The 12,000-nt window shown below is 39.0% G+C and overlaps 1 protein-coding gene across 1 annotated transcript in view; it reads right to left on the bottom strand.

Annotated features, from left to right (window-relative positions):
* Positions 1-5,145: 5,145 nt before the first annotated feature.
* The window catches only part of LOC137496920 (carboxypeptidase B-like), a 233,203-nt gene continuing 226,348 nt past the window's right edge, over positions 5,146-12,000 (bottom strand). Inside the window, exons 5-6 of the mRNA XM_068224962.1 lie at positions 8,573-8,911; positions 5,146-5,395 (exon numbers count right to left, since the gene is read on the bottom strand). Coding sequence (XP_068081063.1) covers positions 5,220-5,395; positions 8,573-8,911 — 515 coding nt within the window. The 3' untranslated portion in view covers positions 5,146-5,219. The remainder of the gene's footprint in view (positions 5,396-8,572; positions 8,912-12,000) is intronic.

The following is a 12,000-nucleotide window of genomic DNA, read 5'->3' as shown; positions in this document are numbered from 1 at the left end:
CCAGGTGCCCCCTCCTTCAGTCACCAACCAATTAACCAAGCTCTCACATGGCTATTCGACATAACAAACCTGACATGCAATACAAAAGAAATTGGAAAATGTTAACAATACCCTGTAACTTTGGATAATCTTACCAATTAATGAGAGGTCTGCGCCTCACGGCACGACACACTGTCCACTTTTCTACGTTTGGAAAAGGCATTTTAGTTTACAAATAAATTATTAAAACGACTTTAAATATCAGCAGTTCGTAAGAACGTTAGCTCACACTAAAGTAGTAAACCACAATGAACCTCCCAAAGCACTTTCCGGGCGTAAACTGGCCATTTTCTTGTAGATATCCCAAGATAACTATATATAACCCCCGTGGAGTGAAGCTGTAATTCGAAGAAACGATTGGATTAAGTCTAATAGCTGTAGTTCGAAGAAACGAAGGGATAACGTCTAATTCTTACCTTATTTTAAGGTGGGAATAATTATGAATCTTAGAAGTTTCCTACAACCCAGTGAAAGAAACATCACGTGAAGAAGAACTACGAATAATTTATAGATTTTCTTATGGTTTATCTCCTTTCTCCGTAAATTACAACAAAGTTCTTACTGACTATGTTTTTCGGTATAGACTATACGAAAAACATAAACTGAAACTTAAGCACATTATAAAATGCTCGGCCACATAAAATGCCGAATCCGACCCGCGGGCCGTATGTTAGGCACTCCTGTTGTAGATGATATACGTGGGAATTTTCAAACATATGTTGTGTCATAGTCGGCTTAATTCATTTTTTCACCATATTTTATTAATGTTATTTGCTTTACGTCCCACTAGCTACTTTTACGGTTTCCGGAGACGCCAAGGTGCCGGAATTTAGTCCCGCAGGAGTTCTTTTACGTGCCAGTAAATCTACCGACACGACTGCCGTATTGGAGCATCTCCAAATACCACCGAACTGAGCCAGCATCGAACCTGCCAAGTTGGGACAGATGGCCAGCGCATCAACCGTCTGAGCCACTCAGCCCGGCTCACCATATTTTATAGGGCACACTAATAATAATAAAAAATTAGAAGATATATTCTTTTACCCTTAAAGGTGTATCTCTTCCCTTAAAAGAATGTAGACTTTTACTATGGTAGTTGCTTATGGACTGACTCTTCAAAGTCACACCCATAGAGTGTAGAAGACGTGCGTGTCTGGTGTTTTGTTGTTCCTATGCAAATTGAGGTTCTATTCCTGAGCAGTACAGTTCAGCCCATAGTGATCGTAAAACTAGACAATGCTGACGACTAGTGTTCATTCTCAATTGTTCTTCAATGTTTTACAACATACAGCCGCATTTATGTTGTGCCTTGGGCATTAGGTGTAGCAGGAGAGCAACCTATATGCCCTAGATTTCGGTGCATGATCTATGTAATAGAAACTGTCTGCTTATTTAATGTGGAACATTCAGATTAACACAAAACTCAGCGAAACCTTTGTATCCAGTAATTATCTGCCTCTGTGGATCTGTGGTAGAGTGTCGGCCTTCGGATCCCAAGATAGCGGGTTCAAACCCGGCAGAGGTAGTCGGATTTTTGAAGGGCGGAAAAAAGTCCATTCGACACTCCATGTCGTACGATGTCGGCATGTAAAAGATCTCTGGTGACACATTTGGTGTTTACCCGACAAAATTCATTAAATATCAGCTATAGACGCCCAAGAGAGTTTCGGTTTACTCGGTCTGCCATCTAGTGGGCCTGGAGTAAAACGGAACGTCGAAATTGACGAGCAGACAGCCAGATGGCGTCAAATTGAAATGTCTGCACACGGTAGCTGAGGCCATACGATTATTATTATTATTATTATTATTATTATTATTATTATTATTATTATTATTATTATTATTATTATTATTATCCAGTAATCAACAAGAAATCAGTCGTACGTACGTGAACTGTATCATCCTCATGAATAAATTAGTTTTACATCCTTTAATGCTGTACGATAATCAGATGTGGGAAAGAAAGGGTCTCTCAAGCAAGAATGTACTCGTATAACTGTACTGTCTAGGACTTTTTGGTTGGCGCACACCCAAAATACAATTGTTTTACCCTGACAACCCTCGAAGTACGGGTATATTGCGATTATACCAGAAATAACAAATTATTGTTTCTGGATGCAAAATAATAGTAATTATAATAATCATCGTCATCAATCTTCCGCAACTTATCCCGTTTCCTAAGGGTCCCTGCACGGACTGAGGCATGAAAGCATTGTGGCGGGAGATTTACGGTCGCATGCCCTTCCTGACACCTCAGGATTTCAACTGAAAATCCCACCCCTACAACACAAGAAATGAAACCACGTTCGCCGCGATCACACAGGCGATCAGCTAAGCCGTTACACCATCCTGTTCTCCAATAATAACAATAATGCATTGTATATGACTTATATAGTTGTTGGGCAAAGAAAACCTGGTAATTTCTTCGGATTAAAGTTTACAGAAGAAGTTCAAAACTGAGCGGGGAGAACTGTTCCTGGCATTTTCTGTGCTTAATAATACTCCAGTTATTCGACCATTGGAGTCTCCTGTTCCCTTCTCAGGCAGCGAGGCAAGCCTTCAGAAGGCAGATGGAGGAACGTGGCTTTGTCGTGAGTGGAATTACGAGGTTTTCAGTGCCTATCAAAGATAAATATACAAGAGTATAGGGCCTAGTGATTAACACAACCATTACTATTGTATTGTACACTACTACAGAAGAAACATTGAAATGAATGGGTGGATTTCGAAACAAGAATTAATAAAAAAGAGAAATGCGGTATAAGTAAGCATTTTTACATACCTAGTCAATGGGTGGTACAAACGGACACATCGGCTATTTTAGGATGAAGAGTTCGGAAAGGGGATTCTGTGTAGTGGTCTACAGAACCACTAAATCAAAACAAGATTTTATTGAAAATGAGCAGGCTCAACTCTTTCCTGAACTGCTCACCGAAAACAGTTAGAAGCTACGATAATTTTGCGGACCCCTTGAGACAACCCCACATACCCCTAGTGGTACGCGTACCACACTTTGAATACTACTGCTCTAGACCATAGATTTTCAACCGGTGCGCCGTGGAGTTTGTCGTTTTATCGATGCAGAAAGCAGCGTGCAAAGAAAATTGAGCATGTACTTTATTCAAAAATGTTGTTATTTAATAAATTTCCTTTCACTTTTGTTTTAGTCTTTAATTTTCAAAAGTATTAGAAAGGGAAGAGCCTTATCTATTCTGCTTTTTATGACGTAGTAATGGTTTTTCATATCTCACTTTTTGGGTACGAGTTTTTTTTCTTGTGCGTTGGTTAGTATATTTTCTGCACAGATTCTAAAAGTAAATATCGGAAGCTTATGTGGCTCAGGCGGTAGCGCGCCGGCCTCTCACCGCTAGGTTCTGTGATTCAAATTCCGGTCACTCCATGTGCGATTTGTGCCGGACAAAGCGGTGACGGGACAGGATTTTCTCCGGGTACTCCGGTTTTCCAAGTTTTATTCCAGCAAAACTCTCCAATATCCTTTAATTTCATCTGTCAGCCATTAATCATTGCCCCCGAGGAGTGCGGCATGTTTCGGCAACCGTCACAATTCTTATCCTCAAGACTAGATGGGCGCTTCATTCATTACACTCCTGACCGGACCGAATGACTGGAAACGGGTTGTGGATTTTCATTGAGTTTTCCTTGGAGTAAATATTAAAATATCGACAGTTTTACTGGGTATCACACAAGGGAGTCGTGGAAGAATGTTGCTGGTTAGGGGAACCATAGATTCAGAAAGGTTGAAAACCACTGGTCGAGACTATAATGGACGCTCCATGGTATATTAGAAATAGACTGCGACATTATGAATTCGAATTCTATATCAGTGAGGAATGTTGAGAATATTAATCACAAATTATTTCCTACTGTGATAAATAATCATGAAGTTTCATGTTATGAACTTATGATTAATATAAACACCTTATTTAGACTAAAAGTATGGTCTACCTCAAGACTGATCACTTCCTGCAACCGAATATGGGGATAAACAGAGATCAAACGTAGCCTATGACAAGAATGTCTATTTCTTAGTTCTAGTATCTTATCAACTTTAATAATTAAAATAATACTTAAGTTTCCTCAATAAAATAACCGAAAGCACAATGTCCAGACGAGAATTTCCATTAAGAAATTAAATAAAGGCACTCAAACGGAACCGTACGGTTTATATACTATTCCAATTGATACCCATGATGAGTTCATTTGGACAGATTTCCCTCCAATAACATTTTCATTTATGTTTTGTTTATGGTTTTTCTGTTTGTCTGTTTAAGAATGGTGATCTGATCCAGCAATACATTTTGCAGAGCAATGATAATTATTTTCAAAAACTGAAAATATATTCTTCAATTATTTTCCATTTGACAAGACCGTAGGCTTTCGTTATGTGCACTACTCTTTTGTTTGGGTGTGATGTAAACATCCACGATATTTTTCACAACATAAATTAAAATTTCCCTCCCTCCGGTAGATAAGTCATGTCAAAGAAGTGCGGGAAATATTCTATTTTTCCTAAAAGCATCACTCAATTTCTAACAATAATTTTTGTCAGTGTATGCTAACTAAATTTGACAAGTTCTTCTCAAGAACATCAGTGTTAACCTTACATACTAAGTCATCATTCAACAGAAATGGTTACCAGCACCAAGTCTTAAGTGAACATTCACATGTTCCGAACAGACTATTCAAAATTCGTTTTCCTAGCCATGCAATCAATCGTTGTTATGTATCCACAGCCGTCAAGGTTTTCAAAATTAATTTTACTTGGTTGCAAATTCCTAAGCTTCACCAACGACGTACAGACAGTGTTTTAGTGAGCAGGTTGTCTGGAATATATATAACACACGGTAAAAGGTGCAAATATAACACGGAGTCATTACATAGGCTACTGTATATCCAAAGAGACAGAAATATCCGTGAACGGCACTTACTTTCCGAACAGTTAATCAATAGCACACCTATTCTCGCAGGTTTGAGACGTCAGAGTTGCCAGTAGTTGCAGATTTGTCAATCAAATGACAACGCCTGGCGTTCACTGGAATGCTTGTGGTAAGCTGCACTCTATAGCAGATTAGAATCATTATGTTTAAATGAGCTGCCTTTAACTTTCACTGTATCAAAATGAAATAACTCGCTTAACTTCACTGTTTCAGTCGGTCAGTTTACACCTTACACGCGATGGCTCTTGCTAAAGCTTTGATGGCAGCGAACGCTTCCTTGCCCGTAGGGACGATCTCAGAAGCTGGCAGAAGAAATCCATAATCACCTTTATCTCGCAGCTCAACCGTGTAGGCGTACTTGATCCCAGCTACACCTTTAGCCCAATCATCAGATCCTCCTGAAAATAAATACATGGATATTACTTAACTAGAAACAAAAGAACGATTAGCGAGTAACAACAACACGTAACTTAAAGAGGAAATCAGGAAGCTAACACTAATAATACAAGGCGTTCGACGTATGATGTCATTCTGTGTAGAGTAATAAATAAGTTACAAGATTGTGAGAAACTGCAAAGTGACCTCGATAATGTTTTTTTTGCTATTTGTTTTACGTCGCACCGACACAGATAGGTCTTATGGCGACGATGGGATAGGAAAGGCCTAGGAATGGGAAGGAAGCGGCCGTGGCCTTAATTAAGGTACAGCCCCAGCATTTGCCTGGTGTGAAAGTGGGAAACCATGGAAAACCATCTTCAGGGCTGCCGACAGTGGGGTTCGAACCCACTATCTCCCGGATGCAAGCTCACAGCTGCGCGACCCTAATCGCACGGCCAACTCGCCCGGTCCTCGATAATGTTGTGAGATGGACAGTAGGCAATGGTATAATGATAAACGGGGTTAAAAGTCAGGTTGTGAGTTTCAGAAATACGAAAAGTCCTCTCAGTTTTAATTACTGCGTTGATGGGGTAAAAGTTCCTTATGGAGGATCACTGCAAGTACCTAGGTGTTAATATAAGGAAAGCCCACCCTCATCGGAGGGTCTGCCTTACAAGGGCTGCACTCGGCTAGAAATAGCCACACGAAAAAAAAATATATAAGGAAAGATCTTCATTGGGGCAATCACATAAATGGGATTGTAAATAAAGGGTACAGATCTCTGCACATGGTTATGAGGACATTTAAGGGTCGTAGTAAGGATGAAAAATCTGTGGTAAGACCCCAGTTAGAGTATGGTTCTAGTGTATGAGACCCACACCAGGACCACTTGAAACGATAACTGGAAAATATCCAAAGGAAAGCAACACGATTTGTTCTGGGTGGTTTACGACAAAAGAGTAGCGTTACAAAAATGTTGAAAACTTTGCGCTGGGAAGACTCGGGAGTAAGGAGACGAAATGCTCGACTAAGTGGTATGTTTCGAGCTGTCAGGGGAGAGTTGGGGTGGAATGACATTAGTAGACGAATAAGCTTGAGTGGAGCTTTTAAAAGCAGCTACTGAGCGAGTTGGCCGTGCAGTTAGTGGCGCGCAGCTGTGAGTTCGCATCCGGGAGATAGTGGGTTCGAATCCCACTGTTGGCAGCCCTGAGATGGTTTTCCGTGGTTTTCCATTTTCACACCAAGCAAATGCTGGGGCTGTACCTTAATTAAGGCCATGGCCGCTTCCTTCCTATTCCTAAGCCTTTCCTATCTCATCGTCGCCATAAGACCTATCTGTGTCGGTGCGACGTAAAGGAAATAGCAAAAAAAAAAAACACAGGAAATATCATACTTTCAAGATAAAGTTGGAATTCAAGAGGACAAATTGGGATAAATATTCATTTATAGGACGAGGAGGAAGAGACTGGTATATCGGGGGAAATATTCAATAAATTTCCAAGTTCTTTGAAAACGTTGAAGGAAAAGCTAAGTAAACAATTCATAGCGAAACTGTCACTCGGGCGATAGCCCTAAATGCATATTCTTGATGATTGATTGTTTTAAAATAACGATTAGCCATATCGACAATACATAACTTGTAAAGGAAATCAGGAAGCTAACACTAATAATACAAGACGTTTGACGGAAAACGCAAGAAGCTACGGATAGCAGCAGGAGAGAACGCACTCGCGATAAGCGCGGGGCCATTCTCTAACACGGTGGGCTGTCGGTCGTGACAATACTTACAAACAACTATTGTTTATTATAACTGTATATTATTTAAATGCAAATGAAAGTTAAAATATAAATACGTGCGATGTATTTCATTACTTTACCTTGTAAAGGATGCACAAACTGCTTGCCATGAACTACGCATCTCGTTTTACACGAGTAAGGATGTTTTGAGGAGATAGAAGGAACATCATTGTGTGCTTGAAAAATAATATCCCGTAAGGTCTTAGTTTTTCTTTTAGTTACGTATGATTTGGTGATGTACATTGTTATGATTTCCTTAATGTTGATTTCACGTGACCATAGAGTTATTTGGATGATGTTATGCATCACTTAATCAAGTGAAAAAAAGATTCAGAGATATTTACAAAAACGCTAACTCGTTTAAATATTGACCTTTCCTGTGAAATGTAAAGTATTATATACCAAAATGAAAGTAAAAACACTTTTTTGTTAATGTATCAAATTTAGTAATATTCTAAATATTTTGTCGTAATTTGAGATAATGGTGCTTGATTATTTGATGCTTTACTGTGGTTCCGTTAGTTTTAATATTTGCATCACTTACTTCCCAATTAAATTTGTGATCTGGTGATTCGCTTTGACTTGAAGAAATTCATTGCAATGGAGAATATGTTACTTTTAACAACTTTAAGTACAGGATTATCATCTGTCAAATACTATATCGTGTGTTATATTCACCATATTCGTTTGCAGACCTGTTTCACAAATGCCTGCAATTTTGACGCGTTACTTAGACTCAGAAATGGTGGTTCGTCACTTGATTTTTATTTATTTCTTAATCCGTTTACCCTCCAGGGTTGGTTTTTCCCTCGGACTCAGTGAGGGATCCCACCTCTAGCGCCTCAAGAGCAGTGTCCTGGAGAGTGAGACATTTGGTCGGAGGGATATAACTGGGAAGGAGGAGCAGTACCTCGCCCAGGTGGCCTCACCTGCTATGCTGAACAGGGGCCTTGTCGGAGATGGAAAGATTGGAAGGGTTAGACAAGGAAGAGGGAAGGAAGCGGCCGTAGCCTTAAGTTAGGTACCATCCCCGTATTTGCTGGAAGATGAAGTGGGTAACCACGAAAAAACCCAGCGTTTCGTATTAAGCCTGATGACTCTAGTGTCAGCTCAATACAAAACGCCCGTTTATAGAACAAACTACTGAAAAGCCTTACATCTAATTTATTTAAATGTATCGTATTCTGTTGTTGGAATAAAAAAATGGCAACGTATTTACTACTCTGTTAAAATTTAAGTTCGCTGGTCCATACGAAACAATTCCCTTGTTTGAGAACCTCATTCCAACCCTCATCGTATGAAATAGAAACCTAAGACTTAATGTAAAGCACATCCTGTACAGTGAGGGTAGTGTCCCTGTCATTGTAATCTATTTCCATTCACCGAACTTACGGACTTACCTGAAGTAGGATACATGAGTTTCGGTGACGGTCCCAACTCGTACTTGACCCCGCTGACTTTAGAGATGGCCTCTACTGCTTTCTTGCCCATATTCATCATGTCATCGTAGTCCGACGGCTTCTTGTAGGTGTATCCCCAGGGCACTAGCCACATCTGGGAGTACGAGTGGAGAGTGAGGTATAACTTTATGCGTTCCTTACGGTCCATGATGAAGTCTGCTATGGCTCGAGACTCAGGTTCTGAGAAGGGTCGAGGGCCCGCGTACGTCTCGTGACAAGGATCGTCACTGGCACCCTTCTCTCCCCAGTGGAAGTCCCAGTTGCGATTCAGGTCCACGCCTGTTCAACAAATACGGTACATGATTAGTTGGCTGGACTTTAGTATCCACACATATACTTCCTGGCATGTAAGTGCATACAACCTTACTCTTTCACCGCAGTTAATACTGAAGGTAGAGAATTATAGTTATTTTCTAACTGTTGGGTTCGATTCAGTGTCGCCAACCATACAGTCTATGAAGACGGCAGTAAAATAGTAGAACATTTTTGCCATCATAATTTGGACAGAAATACTTATTCCAGGTGGACAAAAATGATCATGTGCAATGAATGAACATTGTGGGTTGTTATTAGCTTATTAGATAGTGGTCACATTTCATAGTTAATTTTTATGGCAGTTTATTCCTTCCAGTTTTTAAGGATGCAAATTCACTCCAGCTGTCGGAAGGATAAACTCGGAAACTACTCAACATGACACGAATTATATTTTCACAGCTGATACCCACAGCTTGTAGGTACAAAGTAGTGTACAATCATGATATTTAGTAAAATAGGTTTTGTAAAGAAAACTCCAAATATTGTTATTCAAATTCTCATAAATTGTTTTGAAATTTTTACTGCCCTTATTAGCTGCCTCTGTGGATCCGTGGTAGAGTGTCGGCCTCCGGATCCCAAGATAGCGGGTTCAAACCCGGCAGAGGTAGTCGGATTTTTGAAGGGCGGAAAAAAGTCCATTCGACACTCCATGTCGTACGATGTCGGCATGTAAAAGATCTCTGGTGATACATTTGGTATTTACCCGACCAAATTAATTAAATCTCAGCCATAGACGCCCAAGAGAGTTTCGGTTTACTCTGTCTGCCATCTAGCGGACCTAGAGTAAAACGGAACGTCGAAATTGACGAGCAGACAGCCAGATGGCGTCAAATCGAAATGTCTGCACACGGTAGCTGAGGCCATACGATTATTATTATTATTATTATTATTATTATTATTATTATTATTATTACTGCCCTTATTTTCATAAATAAAGAGCTACATTCATGATATATTCCATTTTTAAGATAATTGCACTCTAAAAAGCGTGCCAAATTTAAGTTGTCTATGATTAATAGTTACAGAGGTAGTAACATCAATATTTTAAACATGCACTTTTACAGGAGAGTAATACAAAGCAAATCCGTATAACTCCAGTTTTTCAGTAACTATTAATGATAGACCAATGCAATTAGGCACACTGTTTTAGTGTGCAATTATCTTAAATGTGGACTTCAAATTGTGGAGACTGTTAAATGCTGTTCTATTTGTCATGCTTCTGGAAACGGTGTGAAGTTTTGAAAAATTCACAATTTTTTAGTATTTCCTCCAGACAACCAATAGTTGTATTAAATGCGGTTGGACTCACACTTACAACTAAATTCATCCAATTTTGAAGCTATGTACATTTTAAACATAGATTTCCATTGCATTTGTTGATTGTATTTTATCTCAAGTGTTTTATGCATCACTGTTTTTTGTATGTTTTTCTTCATGTTATTTTAGCTGATGATGACCTCTAGGATAAGTCGGACATGTCCTATGTAGCATTTTAGACAGACCATTTAAAAATGACAAACGTGTATTGAACAGGTAGACTTTATACAATTAAATTCTTTTAGAATAATATTTTATCTAATTCTCTGTAACTGAAATAGCTTCATTCTGTGATCCAAAGGAAGGTACAGGAGTAAGATGAAGAAGTAAGCAAAGAAGATAACGGAATAAGAGATTTTGAATGGAGAATATTCAAGTAGCAATGCAATGAGCCGAGATCGAATCCACCACTTCGGGCAAAGAAAGCGGCACTCTACTCTGCAAGCTACCCAGCCCGGCGATTTCCATCCCTTCTCCATTTAATTTCCAGACGTAAGCTGTGGAGACATCTGCAGTAGTAAGAATTGAAGGTCATAAATAGAGGGCGGTTTCATATGCATTAAAATTGGCAAAATATGCATGCATCTATGCACTAAGAAAAGCAGTATATGCACCATTGCATACTCTGCAAAATACCGTAGTCGTGTTTCCTCTATATACACAGTTGGTTCTCCAAATATCAACTGCTGAAGCGGAATACTTTTAGTTGATTTCTAGTGATTACTGATCTTCATACAACGAAGAAATGGAAGTATAGGTCATAGATCCAACATAGCGCCGGCTCCGGCAAGCTCGCAATGCACTGAACAGGCTTGCCAACGTCGGCTCATTATCCACAGATTCTGAATTACACGAAAGATGAACGGTAAAGATATGTTAGAGCTACAAAATATTGGTCTGGACTGGTTAGGTCCTGCTAGCGACAAGACCATAGGAACAAAGAAAATGGTGGCAATATTTAGTTTCAGGCTGTTTCTGTTTTAATTCTTGTCTATAAGTAAGAATGTTTTTGGAGCAGATCTCTCCTCTCTGCTACTTAAGGTCTCGTAAAACATAATTTTTCTATGATTCCAACATCCGAATCGAATACCAAAATGCCACCGGAAAAGGAAAATACACATTGTCAAGCTCGTGTCAGTACTGTTGGCTGTCAACAACAATGCTTTGTAAAGGCTTCCTGCGGCGAATAGAATTTTTAAATATTTATTTCTTTGCATTATTGTACCGATTTGAAAATTAATATACAATATTATACGTTGTTTTATACAAAATAATAATAAAAAGCACAATTATGCATTTATATGACATACATTAAGAATATGCGCGTATTCCGTATATATGCATTTACATGCACTATCAGACTTAGCCATTAGATTTCAAATGGTATGAATTGCCTTTATTTCTTATGGCCGCATTATATCTTGAAACAAATAAAACATGCCAATATGCCAAAATCCGCCCTGTAGTTATAAAACAATAAGCAAGAGAAAGCGCTGCAGTTTGCCCTCTCTTATTTTTCAGTGTTTATATACAACAGAGGTAGTCAGAAAATCAGTCTGGAAAAGGAATCAAAGTTCAAGGAGAGGAAATCAGAACTTTTAAATTTTCCAATGTTATTGTTATTTTATCTGAGTGTGCAGAAGATATACAGTAGATAATTTGCGGAATGTTATAGACAGTCTTGGAGAAGGTGAACAAGATGAACATACTGTAAATGGATCCAAACAAAACAAAAT

This window comes from Anabrus simplex, chromosome 1, assembly GCF_040414725.1.
Source record: "Anabrus simplex isolate iqAnaSimp1 chromosome 1, ASM4041472v1, whole genome shotgun sequence".
In the NCBI taxonomy this organism is placed as follows: Eukaryota; Metazoa; Arthropoda; class Insecta; order Orthoptera; family Tettigoniidae; genus Anabrus; species Anabrus simplex.
The sequence above is the reverse complement of the archived record's forward strand: the minus strand, read 5'-3'. Positions and strand labels throughout refer to the sequence as shown.